The 21,520-nt window shown below is 38.0% G+C and overlaps 1 protein-coding gene across 1 annotated transcript in view; it reads left to right on the top strand.

The window, feature by feature from the left end:
* The window catches only part of tm9sf3 (transmembrane 9 superfamily member 3), a 114,632-nt gene that overhangs the window by 35,877 nt on the left and 57,235 nt on the right, over window positions 1–21,520 (top strand). Inside the window, exons 4-6 of the mRNA XM_039737321.1 lie at window positions 6,773–6,933; window positions 16,166–16,243; window positions 18,219–18,350. Of these exons, the coding sequence (XP_039593255.1) occupies window positions 6,773–6,933; window positions 16,166–16,243; window positions 18,219–18,350 (371 nt within the window). The remainder of the gene's footprint in view (window positions 1–6,772; window positions 6,934–16,165; window positions 16,244–18,218; window positions 18,351–21,520) is intronic.

Here is a 21,520-nt window from a genome sequence, read left to right as displayed (position 1 = left end):
TCTAATGCTTGTGAGAGATTATTAATGCCACAGGAAGTTCAGTCAGTTATTAAATATAAGGTCTCACTTACTTTTTCCACAGGATACTATGCATGTTTGTTGGGTGTGGTCAATAAAGACATGAAAGATTGTGTGTGTTCGTGTGTTAGAGTAAGGATATTGTTTGTCTATACAGTAGGCCCTCCATATCCATTGGGTTTTGCTTTCAAGACTCACTATGGATGCTCAAGTTCCCTATTTAAAATAAAATGGCATAGTATTTGCATATAACCTTTCCACATCCTCCTGTGTACTTTAAATCTTCTCTAGATTACTTGTTACAATGTAAATGCTATGTAAATAGTTGTTACAAGTGTACATGTTTAGTTCAGATATAATCATGGGTATGTCTAACTACATGTTATCATTAACATAACATTTTCCTTTGATACATACAGACTGCTTTCATTTAATGAACTGAACAAGAAATACAGCTGTCTGTGAGCTGACCCAAGCCCAGAGTCCAAATCTTAAGACTCGCTGGTGGCCAGGCATCTGATTCAGTGGGTTGTAGCAGCCAGTAGACGTGACCAAAGTGTTCTGTAATTGCTGTGTTTGTGTTCTTTCTTACCTGTTGCTCATGGAACTGCTTTATAGCTGGTTTCTTCAGGTGTTTCTGCCCCTCATGCAGTCCGTAGCCACTAGAGGAGCATGTCCATCACAGGACTCTGAGGTCGCTATTATACTAATGTCAGGATCTGAGGAGGTTGAGAGCTGAGGATCTCTAGGCGTTGAAGGTTAAGTCTTCACAATCACAGATGCTTTAGTTAGAAACATTGTTAAAGGAATCTTTTTTTTTGCATTATCAGACAGATCTTGCAGTGGCTCTAGGCACATTGTTATCCCTTGGGCAGGCATAATACAGTATGCCTACACATCATTCACGTGGATTCAGTGTAGTGCTTGGCATGCAGCAAGTTCAAGATTTGCTTTCTGTGACTTTATAATTTTATTTTTTCCTGAATATTTTCAATCCGCGGTTGATTGAATCCGCGAATGAGGAACCCGCTAATGCGAAGAGCCCACTAGTGATGTAAATGAAGACCAGATCATATTTTATTACCAATTAATGCAGCAAATCAGATAATGGCAAATGGTTGATATACTTCTTCTTGCTACTGTATACTTGCAAGATTATCATTCTCATGTGATTAATACTGCCTCCTGTCTTACTAGATGGAGAGTTCTAAATGCAGCATACCAGAGAGAGTTTTGGTGTAGCACCTTAGAGAAACTAATTTTTAGCTTGCTAAGGAATTTCACTTTAGCTAAAGTGGTTGGTGCTAGCTCAGGTTCAGTGCTGCAGCTGAAGTTGCGTATGCTATGCAGAAGAGGAGAGGGTAATGCCACTTTGACCTGCAGTACTTTATTTCCCATATCTTCAGAATGTCACCATGAAAATGCCTTCTTACATAAATGGGCAATAATAATTGGGTTCTTTAAAATCTAAATGTTTGTAAAATGCACATTACACATGTTTAGATTAGAATACATAAGTGGCAAAAAGACATCACCATTTCATTAATTTTGTGTCCTGTTTCAAAACATTCATGGCAGAGTGAAGCTATACACTCACCAGCCACTATATTAGGTACACTCAATGCATTTAGGCATGTAGACATTGTCAAGACAACCTACTCAAGTTCAAACCGATCATCAGAATGGGTAAGAAAGGTGATTTAAGTGACTTTGAATGTGGCATGGTTGTTGGTGCCAGATGGGCCAGTCAGAGTATTTCAGAAACTGCTGATCTACTGGGAATTTCATGCACAAACATGTCTAGGATTTGTAGAGAATGGTCCGAGAAAGGGAAACATCCAGTGAGTGGCAGTTCTCTGGGCCAGATCTCAGAGGAAAATAGCCAGACTGGTTTGAACTGATGGAAAGGCAACAGTAACTCTGGTAACCACTTGTTACAATTGAGATATACAGAAGAACATCTCTGAACACACAGCACGTTGAACCTTGAAGCAGATGGGCTTCAGCAGCAGGAGACCACACTCTGTGCCACTCTTGTCCACTTAGAACTGGCAACTGAGGCTACAGTTTGCACAGGCTCACAATCATTGAGCAATAGAAGAATGGAAAAATGTTACCTGGTCTAATGAGCCTCAATTTTTTTGCTGCGAAATTTGGATGGTAGGGTCAGAAATTACCATCAAGAACATGAAAGTAGGGATCAATCCTGCCTTGTTATCAACTGTTCTTGCTGGTGGCGATGGTGTAATGGAGTGGGAGATATTTTCTAGGCACACTTTGGGTCCTTTTAGTACCAATTGAGCATTGTTTAAATGCCACAGCCTACCTAAGTATTGTTGCTGACCATATCCATCTCTTTATGACCATGGTGTACCCATCTGTTGAGGTCTGCTTCCATAGTTCCATAGTTATCCTGTGTAGTTGTCCACAATCCAGGAGATCACCCTTTCCTTTCCAGATAGGGACAAGTAGTCCTGTTTTCCAGACAGTTTGAATGACACCCATCTCCCAAATGGAAGCAAAGATTACTAGCAATGCAAGGAGGAGAGCCTTACCATCGGCCTGAAGAAGTTCACCCAGGATACCACAGATCCCTGCAGCCTTCCCTATTCACACCTGGTTACCTCCTGTGCAACCTCGGTGAGATTGGGAGGTTCACAGGTAATTGGAGGTACAGCCTCATGAACCGTGGACCCAGAGATGTCCATTGTCCTAGCCAGAGGATCAGCTTTAAATAGCTGCTAAAAGTAGCCAGCCCAGTGGGTCACAAATGCAGTGTCATCCGCAAGGACTGTTTGTCACCCGCCCTGACTGTGACTGTCTGAGGAACAGATATTCAGATGTGCAAAATACTTCGATTCCTCTGTAAGCAGGATGTGGGTCACTAGACCATAGATTGCATGTCACTTGCTCACACATTCCTCTAACACTTCCTTATCTGCCCTCAGAGCCCTCGCAGACATCCTTCTCAGTTCTCAATACAGACTAAAATTGCCATCAAGCCATGCGCTGCAACTCCTCTCGATGATATCCATTGTACCTTGCAAGATGAAACACCTCCTTCTGAGAACACTGGCAACACCAACACAACCCTCCGGAACCTTCAGGGTCTTGTCATGGAAGTTTTCTTACATCACATTAAGATCAGGATTTGCACCCGAGTCTGCAATTTCCTCACACAAACTGCGTGCAAACACATTAGAAACAGCCTGATCTTGGAGTTGCAACAAGAAGTCTTTGGTTAGAATTCACAAATGTGGTACTTCTATAGAGCCTGCAGTTCTGTAGGAGCCTCCACCTTTTGCCCAAACTCCAACTTCTGCCCACAAAGATGGGATCAATCCCCTTCACTGCACCACCAGTACTGAAGTACCAAGTCTAACGATGCAGCTCAAGGCACTGGAATTGGGAGCCACTTGACCCATGGGGACTAACACAGTCCTTATAACCAGCCCTGGCAGTGCCAGTGGTCGCATTGAAGACACCCATGACCGGAGGGGCATCACCTTGCGGGCACCCACCAAGCGAAGTTGTGAATAAATTGTTTCCTGCACCGAGATATCACTCACTGTGGTTGGAACATACACTGAGACAACAGACAGGCACCCACAGAGTGCCTTAATCGGAGTCTCATAATATGCTTGTTGAAAAGAGTGACATTGAACACCATCAGAAGGATCCGATCCGCCACAGTAGCAGCTACTCCCTGAGTGTGATAGTTAGCAGAGCAACCATACCAGTAAAAGCTGTACCCATCTACAGAGATCTGGCCAGTCCCAGGCCTGCACACCTGAGAGAGTTCCACCACTGAAGTGCAGACTTTATGAAGCAGAGGAAGACGATCATCATGCTGGAGAGACAGGATGTTCCACATGTCTACCCAGCTGGGCCACGTCAAACGCCTTGGCACCATACCAGTTCCGATCCTCAACAGGCCTGACCCCATTGGCTCTCTGACGGTTTTGACTTTTCCGTGGATGAGGCTCTCGAGACCTTCCTCCATTCCCTTCATAATGATAGCAGCCATCCTATGGCTGGCTGCTGTAGAGCTAATCCCGCGGAGAGCAGAAAGGAGTCCTGTGTGCTGTTTCGGAGCTGCATGAAGTTTTTATGATGATGCAGTGCTGTTGAAATTTGGCTATTAATTTACGCAATTAGTAAGCTTTTGAAATTTGAGAATTTGTGTCTCACAATGTGATTTTATTTATTTATTTTATTTTTTATATTTACTTAAATGATAGAAACACACCATGCAGATAGATAGTTGTATATATGAAATGAGCAGGACAAGAATTTACACAGCAGTAGGTACAGGTGCTGCAACTGAAGGGGCTGACTTTGAAATAAAAAGCAGAAACAAAAAGGTTTGAGGCTTAAACAGTATATGGGTGTTGCTTGCCACATCGTAACCAAGCAACTGATAATTGCTTTAAAAGCTACAGCCATGTACAGGGTGAACTGTGAGAGATGGTTATTAATTAGTAATGACATTGGAAGTAAGTTCAATGTGTTAACTGTTTTTTTTTTTTAATGCATTCATTTCCATTCAAGGAAGTGTATGCAAACATGGAGAAATGAACTTTGGATCAATATCTGTTTATGGTTTAATGTTATGTTAATCCTAATTTGTGATCCACATACAGGGTACTTACCACAGTAAGGTTTTACACTATGAATCACTTGGGTGTAGCTATATCTGGAATTCATTTGACAAGGCAAAGTATTTATGCTTATGGGCAGATTATTATCATTATTTTTTTAAGGACAATTATTGGAAAATGTACTAAGACTTGAGTATGGTAAACTTAAATCAAATGGCAAAACAAAACTGATCAAATCATGATTATCTTTCTCTTTTTGCTTTTTACTCAAAGATTGCTCAAAATGGAATTCTTTATAGAGTCTCCTTTCTTTATTTAAACAAATTCCTTGGCTGATTGACACACAGTCTAGTCTTAAATGGCTTGCCCCCATGAATTCATGGTATGTTTGAAGAACATGGACAAATACCTTTGTAGTAAACTGTTTGTAATGTGCTAGTCCTTCATGCTTTATTCTTTGCATTAAAGAGGTGCAGAACTGTGCTTAGGAAAAGGAGGTACACAGTGGAGCCATGCCTCAGAGATGTTCAAATTTCTGTTATGCAAGTTGTTACAAAAATTGAAAGGGAAATCCCTTCAAGGTTTTTTTCCCCATTGGACTGCTTATTTCATAATAACTTTGCATTCCTGTTATTATTTGAAAACAAAGTTTTCCATTCCGCTCAAGTATATTGTTTAATCCAGTACAGTAGTTTGCATTCCAATGAAAACCATGCTGCCATTAAGGGGGCTTGGATATTCCTGGAACAGTTAATGGTTAGGCACAGTTAGCCAGAGGACAGGCTACAAAAAAGTTACAACACTGGAAATGTATAGGTTATTAAAAATACCATATTTACATTTTGTATAAATCATCATTTAATAAGAATACACTTTTCTTGTACAGCAAATTAACTGTTTGCCTTTATAACAAATACCCAGAATATCAAGATTGCAGTGTGGGCATATATCATATGGCTTTCTTTGTTATACTCTTCTAAAATGATTATTCTGTAGTCAGAATTTTTAGCCAAACCATTTTGTAATTCTCATCGCTTTTTTGCTAGTTTTCATATACAGTGCCTATAAAAAGTATTCAAGGTTTCACTTTTTATTGTTTAACACTGATCAAAAGAAAAAAGACTAATGTCAAAGTAAAAGCTTTTTTGGTCTAAATTAATTATAAATATAAAACAATATAATAAATAATAATTGGGCTAATAATTGTTATTGGCACTGTATGTCAGTTTTTATGTCCTGCGATCTAGTTCACCTGTAGCACACTTTGTACTTCTACCATAGTGGTAGAAGATGGTTAATTCTGGTTAAAAAATGAATGTATCAATTCAATCAGAAATTGCATTTGTCAATAAGGTTTGAGGTTTCTTTTTGTAAGCTTTGCTTAAAAACGATAGCAAGTAACAAACCATTATTTAAAGTATTTGTGGATATAAGGTACCCCTAATGAGAGCCGTACCCCAACACATTACTTACCATAACTAACTGCTCCTCAATCCCAAAAATCCTTTCATATTCCTACTGTGGAGAATAGTAACTTAGTGAAGCATACTGGTTGTCAGGCTTCATTTTTTTTTCTTTTTCCGTGAAAACCCAAATAATAATTATAAAAAATTATGGTCTTGGGGCCACTTACTTGCTCTGCAGAAATAAGACTATAATACCCTGCTCACTTTTAGCTGTCAGCCCACACTCATGTTCTGCCATTAAACAGCTTAACACTGTAAGCAATCTGTTTATGCAACTACTTTATTATAATTTATCATCCATTTGGCGCAGAAGTGCAGCCATAATGCTAACAACCCCACTTTGGAGTAGAAACACACATAACAAAATAAAATGTGCTAGCATTGCTCCTAATGTAGCCCTTCTGTACTGTAACAACTCTAATATGTTGAACACCATTACTGTGGTATACTGCAGAATTATTAGAGGAAGTAGGTTTAGATTTTCGTGTGATGAATACAAGTTAGACCTGAGTAGCAGTAGATGAATATGGCATGAAACTTTGAGGGGTGCACCTGATTTTTCAGATGTCTGTTTATAAGAGCAGTATTAAAGCAAAAACCCATCAATGAATTTTGCCTTTCATGGATATTTTTTTTCTCTATGTTTAAAAGCTGTAATCAGCAATTTTTCTTTTTTGTGTTTTGTAGGCATTGTTGGAGAAGCAGATGAAAATGGGGAGGACTATTACCTTTGGACGTATAAAAAGCTGGAAATAGGCTTCAATGGCAATAGGATTGTGGATGTAAACCTCACCAGTGAAGGAAAAGTCAAACTGGTTCCTAACACAAGGATTGCAATGTCTTACTCAGTGAGTACCATCCGTAAAAAGAAAAGAGATGCATCATTCCAATCAAATCGATTTTCAGAAAACAAAGAATTTGAAAAATTTCTAGAGATGCTCCGATCTGATTTATTAAGGCTTATACCGATCATCATCTTCATGCTACTTCATCAACCGATACCGATTTAAATTTTTTTATTTATTCCTATATCCCTTTAAAAACACTAAGCTCTTGTATAATCGGACACATAGCAGTTTTATGTCTTATAGTAAAATGTATTTTTATCATTAAACTATAGACCTGTTCATTTTTTATTAACAAAATGAAATTCTGTGGGCGTTATTGTTCAGTGACCATAAACATTCCAAAATAAATAAAATTTCCTTAAAATAAATACTTTAACTAACAAAATATGTAAAAAAAACTATTTAATAAAATAAAATGTAAGCTGCTGCAAAAAAAAAGCTCGCTATCAAAACTAATATAGTGTTTATTTTAATTTAAAGGACAAAATAAAAAGGTCAGAATTCATTAATGTAGTTATTCTTGCCATTTGTCTAATTGCAAAGGATGATTTCTCCAATTCCTTTTTCTCAGTTTATTCCTCCGCTTTCTTCAATGTAAAGGCTGATAACCCTGTACTCCAATAGTCTTACTCTCTCTTGTAAAACAAGCCTTGATTTGTTTTGTCTACACTACAGGAAGTTTGCTACAAAAAAAAGCTGCGTGTTGGCTCAATTACTTTAATAAAGTAAAGGAGCACTGCAACTAAATTACTGTAGAGCCTAGAAAACTAGGGGCTGAAGATCGTTTTTTGTGATCGGCCAATTTACCGATCACGAGTCTTTTTTTTTGTGGAAATCAGTTGGTTGATCGGAGCATCTAGAATTTTGTAAGGTTACTGGAGTGTCTCAGGTAATGTTTCCAGTGTGCTTTCAAAGTTAAGAAATCTGTGTTCTGTTACCTTGTAAACTTTGCATGTTTTCTGTGAGTATTCTATTTTTTCCTCCTTTCAGGGCTGGGATATTTGATAGTTTAGTGTAAATTTTTCATAGTTTGAATGAATGAATGCACTCTGCAATAGTTTCAAATCTCATACAAAGGTTGGTCCTTGTTTTGCACTTAATGCTGCCTAAATAATGTAGGTGCATTCCCCTTTATGACCGAAAATTTAAACTGCACACATTTGAGAATAGACTGGTGTTGTTTTATATGGTGTTGTCTTAAAATACGGTTAGTGGAAAATTGGTAAGTAGGAAAGTGCTTAATAAGTATAAAATGAATAATTGTATTGTCATTCATTTATAATGAAGGCCATGGTACTCTTTAAAGAGAATTAGATTTCATGCAGAGCTTATTAGTAAAGGTGAAACATCACTGCTGTGTTCTAGGCAACATTTTTCTGATTCATTGCACTAAAAGCTTTTCCTCCCACTGAGCATGCACTGCAAGCTATCACTCTTTTACTTCACACTCTGCTACATGTACATGGCATCAAATCTCAATGTAGACTCTTTATGTGGAGCTGTTAGCTAATGAAATGAACTGCCCACTTCCATCTGACCTGCTGGCCCCCTAACTGTGTTTAAGAAGCCTTTGAAAAAAATCTTGTCTTGTGAATCATAATGGTTTTGATGGTTGGTTCTTGGTAGCTAAGAAAGACAAACAGTCTTGTGTCACCCTTTTGGCTTTAGAGCTTTTCTTTTGAGGCTCCATTGTGTACTTGTTTCACTAGAGTCCCCAGATTGATGTTTACTTGATTATGTTGATCTCTTTTGTAAGTCACTTTGAATGAAAGTGCCTGCTAAGTAAATAAACATAATATACATGAAAGTGTTAATTGAACTTATGAAAATATAACCATGCCAGTCAGAATTGTTATTTTGTGAATATTAGTCTAATCTCTTGCACTTAGAACAGAGTGTTAACCTGTCTGTTAATAAAATTTTTGTTGCTGTTGCGAGGTGCTGTTAGTTATTATTGATGGTATGATTTTACCATTATGGAGCTAGAAATAGTGGATTCATTTAGAGAAGACTAGTGTTGGATTGCTACTAAAATTTTGACTCCAGTTCCAATACCAAAAAAAAATGCAGCACTGAGCACTCCTCATCCACCAACCCTGCTTCTGTTGCTTGATGTCCACCCCCAAGTGTTGTTTGTAAATTTCTGCTGTGTGAAGTCCCAATAAAATGCATTCATTTTAACTTTTCTTATTTTTACTATAAATTTCATTTCACACCTGACCCGATCTGAACCCCTGGAAGGCATCAGGATGATCAAGGAATAAATTCTTGACAAGATTCAGTATGTTGCCTCCTTTGGTGAGACACCATTTGTAAACAATCACTGTAATATCTTCAGGTTCAACTTTTTCACTTGCCATATAAGCAAATTATTACCATATCTTCATTTGACTTATCAGCAAGGTAGGAGAGGACTAATTATTTGTTATTCAGCCATTTCCTTGTCTTTTTTTTTTTTTTTTTGTAACTGAATTGATCATTATGTTAACAATCTCCGCTAGTGTGATATGTTCTCTGCTAATCACAAGAGCAGCACTGCTTGCAAAGAATCATTACACCTAGTTTGTGCTTTCCGTGCCTCTCTTTAAAGACACAGAGGTTGTTTTTCAATAAAGCCAGTGTAAAGCAATCTAAGGTACATTTTCATGATTATCTAATCTAGTCTATTCTAATATAGTATGATTACAAAATTTTGCAAAATGCTGGTATAGTACCATTTTAAAAATTTGGTAGTATAGTACTTTTTTATTGATGGTATAGTGTGCAAAACTAGAGACAACACACCAAAAATATTCTTGAGAGAATTATAAATGTGAGGTTACCTACTAGTGGTGGAGACAGTTTGGTGACCTTTTACAGTTCGGGATTGAGTGCTCACTAAAGAGCCCACCAATTTTCACTTTTCTTTTTCTTCAATTCCAGAAATAAACTAATATGGTGTCACAACATCATATACGGTCCATTTAGAATTAATACGGTCCATTTAGAATTCCCCGCTCGCTTCGCTCGCCAACCCATGTGTTTGGTTTTCCGGATACACACTTTTAAGATTTTTTTTTTCTTTGAATTGTTGCTATTTCGTTAGTTTCACTTTTATTTCAGAACGTCTGTAAAAAAAAAAAAATATATTTGGAATCTTTCATGCCCCAATATGCTGAATCTTTTAAATGAGGTCAGAGAGACATGTGTTTAATAACTTTGTACCATAATTCAGGATAGGTTTCTCTGTTTGGAATTTCAGCACAGACAAAAACGATCTACATCATCAGCAGTTAATCATTTTTTTTTTGCAAAGTAACCAATTAATGCATCTATACTAATAAAAGGCAAAGCCCTCACTGACTGACTGACTAACTGACTCATTCATCACTAATTCTCCAACTTCCCGTGTAGGTAGAAGGCTGAAATTTGGCAGGCTCATTCCTTACAGCTTTCTTACAAAAGTTAAGCAGGTTTCATTTCAAAATTCTACGCATAATGGTCATAACTGAATCCTACTTACGTACATATATACGGCCATAGCCTGCAGCTCGGTCGCTGTGTGAGGCGGAGTTGCGTCCCCCATCACCACGCCTCCCACGTAGTTGGCTGCCTGCCTATATTGCGTCCCCCATACCCACACCTCCCAAGTAATTGAGTGCCTGCCCATATAAGGCTGTCCGTCAGCAGCAATCCAATAGACATGCTGCCGCTAAATATTCGCAGGCAAATCAAAAAGTTAATACCAGGAATACCTGTTAAACATCTTAGATTCACGAGCAGTGATTTAAGTGGTGATATGTCTATCGAGGTGATCACTGTAATATTTATATGTCATTGAAATGTATTATTATCAGACATGGTTTAGGGACCTATGTCATCAGGAAGGCACCAGAAAAAGGGACCTCAAGGTTACTATTATGGAAGTTAATTTAGAGCACGGATGCCATGAATGTAAGAGCTGTAATAAATAAAGTTCCCCTGCATACTTTAAAAGAAAGTCTTGCCATCATTTCATTTTTCACAGTTTGTGAAAACAAGACATGGTGTTAGAATAGAGCAGTCATGGATTTTGTTGGAGTTCCCTCGCCACGAATTGACTGGGATTCTCTTAACCTGCCGGGAGAATGGAAAAATTCTGAATTCTTTAATTCTGAGCCCAATTAGATGTCCATCCATCCTCTTCCACTTATCTACGACCCGATTGGACGTGTTTTGTTTCAATTCCACTTGTACAGGCTGATAATTACTTTCCTTATTTTCTGAGTTTGCACCTAGATTATTTTTTCGTTTTTGCTCTTTTTCTCTCAAACGCTTTTGAGTTTCTTTTCTCCATGTTACTTTCTTCTTCGCTTAGTCGTCGGCGTTTAATTTATAACGTATTGTTCTTATACGCTTTATATGTGCTGAGACTTTGGATCCTTTTGTGCTCAAATCCTTCACATGACTGAATGTTTTGCTGCCCGTTGTCTTATTTGATATTGATTGTAAGTAGGGCATGTCTTGCAAGAATCTCATGTTCTACGTCATCACGAGACGGTCCTGGGTCAATCTCTTGGCACAATGTCTCATGTTTAGGGTCCCTGCAAGACGCTCTGTGGCCATTCTCTTTCTTCTCGTGGGTCTTTTAAGTGTCTTCCGTGAAGATCACGTCTTTACACCCAAGTGTTTCTCTCCAGGATTTTTTTTTTTATAATAGAGAGACATACACATTAAAATAAATGTGTTTGTATGATGAACCTTTAAATACATGTTTTTAAATTGGACCTGTGTCTTTACTGGGAGAAACTTCTACGTGAAGGGGCAAAATCTATTCAGTTATAAGCTACTATATGAGAAATATCATTAACAATCAAGATATTAATTCATGAGATCTTAGTATTTAAAATGATTGTGTTCTGTCTGGCAGCAAAAATGCAAGCAATTAATTGAAGTTTTCAATTTCAATTAAGTCTATGCATATTAAGTGGTGTTCTACTTGTGAGCACCAGTAACAGGCCAATAACAATAATTTATTTTGTAGAGAAGATGTTTGAAAATGGGTCCATTTCATGTGTTGACACATTTATTCTCAGGCAAGTGCCACTACAGAGACAAAGGAGAGGAAAAATGTGTAAAACTAATGGCAAATCAAAAAAATGCTACAAGTAATTAAAGGACAATAGAAGAGAACAATATAAAACAATTTAACAACCTCCAATCTAATAGGCATACGATTTACTGAAAAAAGTAGTTTTCTGCCTTAGGGGTTATATACTGGGAGTGATAGAGATTATCTATTGTATTCCAAATAATGTTATATTGTTTACCCTATGCAACTCAAGGCACCTCACACCCAGACAGACTTGAGCTCTGAGAATTTTGCGTCTCACTTCAGCTGCTGTGGCAGTGGATGGGATAGCAGGCTGCTTGTGCTGATCGACACATTTACAAAACAAAAGATGCTAATGGAGAGGTGCAAAGGAATTTAAGGTGGCCGGCATTACAACTTTTTTCATAGGCTTCAGGTATTCTAATGTTAAGTATTAAATAAATCAATTAATCCATGCAATCTTCTTGGTATTTTGTACTGAGAATTCAAAGAATAATACAAAGGTCTGGCTACATGTTGTTACTTTTGGATTTTAGCTTTCCACCAGGCTGATTTTGCACAGGCTGTGGAAATTTGGTCTCGGTAAGACACTCCCAGCCAGGCTAAGTTTTGTCATACGTGATTTTCACTAGAAGAACTTATTTATTAATGTATTTTTTAGATTTTGGTGATTTACTACCTGTGCACAACATATTCCAATAGATTTTAAGTATCAAATGTTGAGCTTACTAAGCAGAATGTACACAGTGGTGAACAAAAAAGAGGTTACAGGAATGTACTGTATTTATTGTCACCTACCTCTCATTCAGTGGATAAATAATTGTTTTGTGTGTCTGTTAAGCATCAAGTAATATGCTTGCCAAATATATGGTAGACATTATTGGAATCTATTATTGTAACACTAACAGTTCCAAGCTGGCTCACAAACTTTGGTATTTTAGCCCCCAAACAGTCAGTGTTACAAGCTCACATACTGTATTTATTCCTGTTGTAGAACCTCAACTTGCATAAATCGAACAGTTAGTTCTGCAACTTCAGCTTTGCTTGAACTGATGACTGAACATAAAAAAAAGGAAAGGGATGTAAAAATGAAGATTGGAGCAGTGTGTGTAGCCCTCCACACGAATGGTGCAAGAATGGTGTCCCCTGATTTTGTCCTGTCTCCCTTTCTTGTGTGGTGACTCCAATAAAGGGATTGGAGGGGTTAGGGTGGATTTATCTAATCTTACCTGTGTTAGCTGTAGTACCATCTGCTGTACTGATTTCTAATTTATTAATCATAATGACATCCTTAATCATTGAAAAAGGAGGTGGAGAGGTGTGCTAAGTTAATGCTGTCTCACCCACTGCACAAGAAAAAGGGAAACATCCCACTTTTCCTATACCAGGAGTCGGCAAACTTTTTACTCCAAAGGTAAAAGCTCAAATCACCATTGGGGGCCAGACGAATTGGTCTATCACAACACTGTTAGCGGTATGTGTGGTCTTGCTTCTCAGTTGCAAAGTGGCCATTATGTGAGACAGCAATCCGCAGACTAGCATTTAAGTTATCATCAGAGAGGCTGGTTCTGAACCCTTTCATTTTACTCCTTATCCATTGGATTGTCTGTTCACAGGTGTATGTGCTTCTGAATAGGTTAATACAACCACATGCCATTGTTGTCAGAGTAAAATATAATCAATCTCACATTCTTTGTATTTGTCTTTCAAAGTACTGTAGCTTTGCAAATCAGTGAGCTCCAGTTGATGGTGCTGAATTGACAGTTATGGCAAAAGAATTTTCAAAAAACCTAATGGTATCTGCAAGTTCAGTAAAATCCTGAAATCCACTGATTAAACTGTTCTTGCATCAATCCAAAACATTTTTGGATGAGTAAGTTTTTTGGGAGGCATGTATCTGTGCTTTTTTAAAATTCTACACAGGCTGGAAAATTATCCAGTTTTACACCTCTAATATCTGCTCCTTGGACAACTGCAGACACATTTCAAACAATTTGACACCGCTATATAAATTGCATGCATGTTTTCCCTTTCCATGCCGACTGGAATTTATCTGATTTATTTCTTATGTGAGATTGATGAGAAATGCCAACTTCCAGAGCCATGCAGAATCAGACTTGCCTTTGACAGGCTTTCCTTTTTCTCTCATGAACCTGCTGATTTCACAACATAATTAAAAAAAGAAATCTCCTTAATACTTGGTCTCTCCACATGCAACTCACTTCAGTGTGATATGGTACGTCATTGTATTGTGTGTTGGTTTCATCAAAAAAACTTTGTGATTAGCTCTCAGTCTTGAAGACATAGTGAAAATTGTTACATCTTTTATATTTTTAATTTGCTCATGAGCAAATGAAATTTATAGTAGATGTGACAACTGTCATTACACCTTCAAGACTGAGAGCTTTTCCCGGCGCTTGCTGATATATAATGCAGTGTATACCAACTGGTTTCAGGAAGCCTGTTGATGTGATTATTTATTCTCCCCATTAAGCCACTTTTCTTTCCTGCCATGTTCTTTGCGCCATCAGTTGTAACTCATTTTAAATTCTCCCATTTCAAATCAACTGCTGAAGTGTTTTCCACACACACAGCATTTGTTCTTCTCTCGTAACTTTGCCTTTCAAACTATGAAGGGTAGCTAGTTCCTCAGTGATACTGAACGATTTATCTGTGCTCTGTTAAAACACCACCAACCGTGCAGTGTCCACTACCTTAATACTCTCATCAAGAGCAATAGAATAAGTAACTAATCTCTGCTCTTTGCTTTTGAGCTGCCATTTCTTCCACTTATCTGGTATCTATTCTTGCTGATAAATTCACTAACTATAACACATCCTGTTTCACTGGGAACACTTCTTCCCAATCTCTTGGTTATACTGCTTTAATAAGCTCTCCTTCAGTGAAGGGCTTACCTTATGCAGCAACAAGTTGCAATACTCAGTAGTCAGCTTTGACTGCCACTAAATTTTCTCCATGTTTTTACCTAAATAGTGTGTGCTGTCCTGACATTTTTTTTCCAAGTTTTTCTCTCCGTTTGTTTCTATGTATTCTGAAAACTTTGCATCTTGCTTCATCTTACAGTAGATTTTTGGCACATCAGACAAATGACTTTTTCTTTCTAGGGTACACAAAAGTATTCTTATCATTTTTTAAATTTTTTTATTTTTTTAATTTCTGACCTTACCTTTCTTTTATTTGACATGATGGAAATCTAGTGATGTGCACTAGGCTTATAGTATCAACAGAAATAAGCTATATTCGCTTGGGGGGGTGATCAAGTGTAACTCATACAGAGACAGTGACCTCAAATGAATGCAGCGATGAAGGGAAAGTAACTGCAATAAGTGATGTTGCCGGAAAGAAATGACACAAACGTTAGCCAATAAAAATCTTTTTTTCAAGCCGCATTTGGCGTATGAGCCATTATTTGCTGACCCCTGTCCTATGCAATCATTTTGTTTTACTCACACTAAAGGTGTAATGGCACGAGAAGCTGGAGATGTGCGCCTGCACTAATCCCACTCATTCATAGTGGAATGTGGTGGTGCAGGAAAGAACTAGAAGTCTGTCTCCATTACTGTTTTCTCACAAAATAACATATCACAGATGTATTGTATGTTAAGCTATTGCTGTACATTTGTATTTAAATCTACTATCGAGTTATCTGTACTTTAGAGCAAATATAAAGGATTTTCATGGGACTTATCACTATATGTGGTGCATAGAAATCAATTCTCTAAAACACAGTTCTACTGTATTACATTTTAGTGGTTTTTTTTTTGTATAATTGTGATACAAACACATTATGAAGTTTCCAGTAGACGTATAAGCTGACACAATGTGTTCATGACACACTTCTGGAATTAATAAAATGATTATTCAAGTAGTAGTCAATAGAATTTGTTCTGTGTACTCCCTGTAACTGATGCTTGATTAATGAGACAGGAGAAAAACTGATCTAAAAGAAGAGAGAGGAGAGAACTTGCATATGTGTAATCCACTCCCAAACATATCCTCCTGCTGCCAATGCCCCATAATCTTTGGCTTGAGGATTAGGTTTCTCATCCTTCTAAGGGCACTTGGGTAACCTTGGCTGGCGACTGCTACTAATATTGATTATTTTAATGACTTAATCTATGAATAATTTTTCATTTGCAGGTGAAATGGAAAAAATCAGATGTAAAGTTTGAAGACCGATTTGACAAATACCTCGATCCGTCCTTCTTTCAACACAGAGTAAGAGTTTTAATCCTGTTTTCCCTTGAAATATTTGATTTAGTATAAAATCATGGGCCTATTCCACAGTTTGATTCAACTTTTTACTTGTTGCTCTTTTTCTTTTTACTGAATGTAATTTATGAGAAAGTATTATAATATGATTGTAATTTTGACTTGGTGCTTTTGGAGATTGTACATTTCAGGCCATAAGGTTCTAAATTTTCAAACTCAAGATTCTGCCTACTTCACACATACAATTTTACCAAACAAGCCATGTGTTAAATCATTAAGTTTATCTACTTAATTTATTTTGATTTTTTTTTAAATTAAGATACATATTTAATATCAGTTTTTAACCACTATGTAAAACTGTCAGTGGGTCCTAAATTTGCATACATCAAGTTAGCATTTGGTTCTGTCTTTAAATTGCTTAACTTGAAGCAAATGTCTCTGATATACTTCCAGTCTTCTCACAATATTTTGCTAGAGTTTTGGCCTATTCCTCCTGGCAGAACTGGTGTAATTGAGTCAAATTTGAGGGCAACCTTCCTCAGTTCAGTCCACTGATTTTCCATGCGATTCAGGTCAGGGCACTCCAATACATTATTGTCTACAAGTCATTTTGTTGCAACTTTGAAAATATGCTTGGGATTATTGTTTGGTTGGAAGACAAATTTGTAAAGCTTAGATTTCTGGCAGATATCTTTTGAGGTATTATTTTGGAATTTCTAAATAATACCCCCTTCTTCATGATGACATCTATTTTATTAAGTGCACCAATTCATTTCCTAGCAAACTACCACTACAATATGATGCTAACTTCCTTGTGCTTTCTAGTTGGGATAGTGTTCTTTGCATTAAGAGATACACCCTTCAGGCTTCATGCATCTCTCTGATCATTAAAGCCAAATAGTTCAACACTCCTCCAAAAGGCTATATCCTTGTCCTGGAAGGCAACTGCAAACTTTTTTTTCCCCCTGATTTTGAAGTAATGGTTTTTAACTTGGTTGACACCTTTTAGGCCATGGTGATGAAATACTCTTAATGGTGAATGAGGACACTTTGGTTTCTAGTGTTTTAGTTACATTGCGGTTCAGTTTAACCTTTCAAAACAAACTCTGTTCATCCCTGGGGTCAATTTGTGCCTCTTTCCTGAATAACGGTACATCTGTATGGTCTCAAGATTTTTATATTTACCATGCACTTTGCAGTTGCTCATGGTACCCTAAACCTTTTGGAGATGACTTATAAAGAGGAACCTGACTTGTGAAGATGCACAGTTTTCCTCCTAAGGCATTGACTCAGTTCTTTTAATTTCTCCAATATCTTAACCACAAAAAGGCACTGAGTGTACAGGTAGGCCCTTATATGCAGCCACATTTGTCCCAATTAACCACTAATTATTACAATTGGCATCTCGGAAAATGCTAAAAGTAATTACATCAATTTTGGGACTCATCAATGCTTTTTAAAGAGACAGTCAACTTGGTACATGCAGACTTTGACTAAAAATCTGACATAGTGATTAAACTCTGAAGTAAATCTGTCTCTTAATCATTATTTTGGAGAAAAACTGTTATGGAAATACAGTCGCTACATTAATTTACTTAATACATGAATTGTTTGGTAACATGATATGTGTGAAATTGGAAAATTTTGAGTTTGAATGTTTTTAGTCAAAGTGTATGTAAAAATGTTTTTTCTCAAGTTGCATATGCATAATGTATTCCTAACGATGGCCTAATCGTGATGACTTTGTGCCTGTTGTTTTCATAACTCTTGAATGAATCGTTGGGTAGAAAGTGTATCAAATCCATGTAGTACTCTTTAAATGGAATTGAAACAAATACACTTCTAGCTCTTCTACTGCTCTAAATCTAAAGTTTGTGCATAACAGTGAACGGCAGTGCATAATTATTTTTCACTGAATGGGAACTTGATTTCAATGATACCTGTATTCGTGAATCTCAATCTTGATCTTTCTTTTTTTCAGATTCATTGGTTTTCAATCTTTAACTCATTTATGATGGTTATTTTTCTTGTGGGGCTGGTTTCAATGATTCTTATGAGAACATTACGGAAAGATTATGCAAGATACAGCAAAGAGGAAGAAATGGACGACATGGTTAGTATTTCATTACATTTTTGTGTTGGTAAAGCTTTTTTCTTAAAAATCTGCCTGGAAGAAATTGTGTCTCTGACTTTTAGACACCCAACCAGGGATGTGAAAGAAGAGAATATATCTTTTGACTTTTCTTATTTGCTGTGTTCCTGTTTGTTTCTTCCATGTTCTAGTTGACCTCATTTTGGTATGTCATTTGACAGTGTTACACTCTTACCTATTTGGGCATCTGTGTGGAGAGTAAAAGGGGTGTAAAATGTAAAAAGTGAAGCATTCTTTTAATGTTTTGTTGTTAATTCTCCCACTAGAGTTCCTATATAAAGAACCTTTTTTTTCCTTCAGCCACAGCTTTCTTGTGCTTCAAATAAGGTTGTTCAGAAAAGTGCTCAGTGTTTTAGGAAATGTACTGTAGCATAAGTAAAATAAATTGCTGTGAAAAACTTGAGTCTTTAATGGTTTTTCATAGAGCATTCAGGAAATCTACTTTAAAAGGCATAGTTCTACAAAACCTCACTGAAGTGTGCCCCTTTCACTCTTTTGTACGTTGTGGTTTTACCATTTTTACTTCCTTATACAGTGCATGCAGAAAATATTCACAGCACATCACTTTTTCCACATTTTGTTATGTTACAGCCTTATTCCAAAATAGATTAAATTCATTTTTTTCCTTAGAATACTACACACAACACCCCATAATGACAACTTTAATAAAAGTTAACTTGAGATTTTTGCAAATTTATTAAAAATTGAGAAAGCACATGTACATAAGTATTCAAAGCCTTTGCCATGAAGCTCAGAATTTACCAATAACATGTAAACATTGAGCTTCTTCTTTTGGCTACTCCTGTTAGGGGTTGCCACAGCGGATCGTCGTCTTCCATATCTGCCTGTCTTCTGCATTATGCTCTGTTACACCCACCACCTGCATGTCCTCTCTTACCACATCCATTAACCTAATCTTAGGTCTTCCTCTTTTCCTCTTGCCTGGCAGCTCTATCGTTAACATCCTTTTACCAATACCCCCAGCATCTCTCCTCTGCACATGTCCAAACCAACGCAATCTCACTTCTCTGACTTTGACTCCCAGCCTTACAACCCGAGCTGACTCTCTAATGTACTCATTTCTAATCATATCCATCCTTGCTACACCCAGTGCAGATCTTAGCATCCTTAACTCTGCCAGCTCTGTCTCCTGCTTTCTGGTCAGTGCCACCATCTTCAACCCATATTGGTCTCACTACTCTCCTGTAGACTTTCCCTTTCCCTCTTGCTGATAATAGTCTGACACTCTTCTCCACCCATTCCACCCTGCCTGTACTCTTTCTCACCTCTCTTCCACAATCCCCATTACTCTGAATTGTTGATCCCAAGTATTTAAACTTATCCACTTTCACCAACTCTACTCCCTGCATCCTCACCATTCCTCTGACCTCCCTCTCATTCACACACGTGTCCTGTCTTGTTCCGACTGACCTTCATTCCTTTCCTCTATAGAGCAAACCTCCAACTCTCCAGGGTCTCCTCGACCTGCTCCCTACTCTCTCTACAGATCACAATGTCATCAGCAAACATCATAGTCCACTGGGACTCCTGTCTAATCTCGTCTGTCAACCTGTCCATCACCAGTGCAAATAAGTAAGGGCTCAGAGCCAATCCCTGATGTAATCCTACCTCCACCTTGAATGCGTCCATCACTCCTACCATAGACCTCACCACGGTCACACTTCCCTCGTACATATCCTGTACAACTCTTACGTACTTCTCTGCTACTCCCGACTTCCTCATACAATGCCACAACTCCTCTCAAGGCACCCTGTCATATGCCTTCTCCAGATCCACAAAAAGACAATGCAACTCCGTCTGGGCTTCTCTATACTTCTCCATCAACACCCTCAGAGCAAACATTGCATTTGTGGTGCTCTTTCCTGGCATGAAACCATACTGCTGCTTACTAATCATCACCTCACTTCTTAACCCACCTTCCATTACTCTTTCCCACAACTTCATGCTGTGGCTCTTTATTTTTGTCCCCCTGTAGTTACTACAGTCCTGCATATCCCCCTTATTCTAAAATATCAGTACCAGTACACTTCTCGGGCATCCTCTCACTTTTCAAGATTCCATTAAACAATTTTGTTAAAAACTCCACTGCCATCTCTTCTAAGCACCTCCATACTTCCACAGATATGTCATCTGGACCAACGGCCTTTCCATGCTTCATCCTCTTCATAGCTGTCCTTACTTCTTTCTTACTAATCAATTGCACTTCCTGATTCACTATCTCCACATCATTTAACCTTCTGTCTCTCTCTCTCTCGTTCTTTTCATTCATCTGCCTCTCAAAGTACGCTTTCCATTTGCTCAACACACTCTTCTCGCTTGTGAATATGTTTCCATCTTTATCCTTTATCACCCTAACCTGCTGCACATCTTTCTCAGCTCGGTCCCTCTGTCTAGCCAATCGGTACAGGTCCTTTTCTCCTTCCTTAGTATCCAGCCTCTCATAGAACTCATCATACGCCTTTTCTTTAGCTTTCGCCACCTCTCTCTTCACTTTGCACCTTATCTCCTTGTACTCTTGTCTACTTTTTGCATCTCACTGACTATCTCACTTCTTCTTTGCCATCCTCTTCCTCTGTATACTCTCCTGTACTTCCCCATTCCACCACGAGGTTTCCTTTTCCTCCTTACTCTGTCCAGATGTCACGCCAAACACCCTTCTTTTTGTCACTCATACTACTTCTGCTGCAGTTGCCCAGCTGTCTGGTAACTCTTCACTCCCACCCAGTGCCTGTCTTATCTCCTCCCTAAACTCAACTGTGCAGTCTTCCTTTTTCAGCTTCTACCATTTGATCCTTTGCTCTCCTCCTTCTTCTTAATCTCCAACGTCAGCCTACAGACCACCATCCTATGCTGCCTCACTACACTTTCCCCTGCCACCACTTTGCAGTCTTTAATCTCTTTCAGATTGACTCTTCGGGATAGGATATAATCTACCTGTGTGCATCTTCCCCCACTCTTGTATGTCACCCTATGTTCCTCCCTCTTCTTAAAATACGTTTTCACTACAGCCATGCCCATCCTTTTTTCTAAATCCACTATCCTCTGACCTTCATTTCTTTCCTTGACACCTCCTCATCTCCTCTGTTCCCTTCACCAACATGTCCATTGAA

This window comes from Polypterus senegalus, chromosome 1 (assembly GCF_016835505.1).
Source record: "Polypterus senegalus isolate Bchr_013 chromosome 1, ASM1683550v1, whole genome shotgun sequence".
NCBI classification, from domain to species: Eukaryota; Metazoa; Chordata; class Cladistia; order Polypteriformes; family Polypteridae; genus Polypterus; species Polypterus senegalus.
This window is presented reverse-complemented; position numbering and strand designations above follow the sequence as displayed.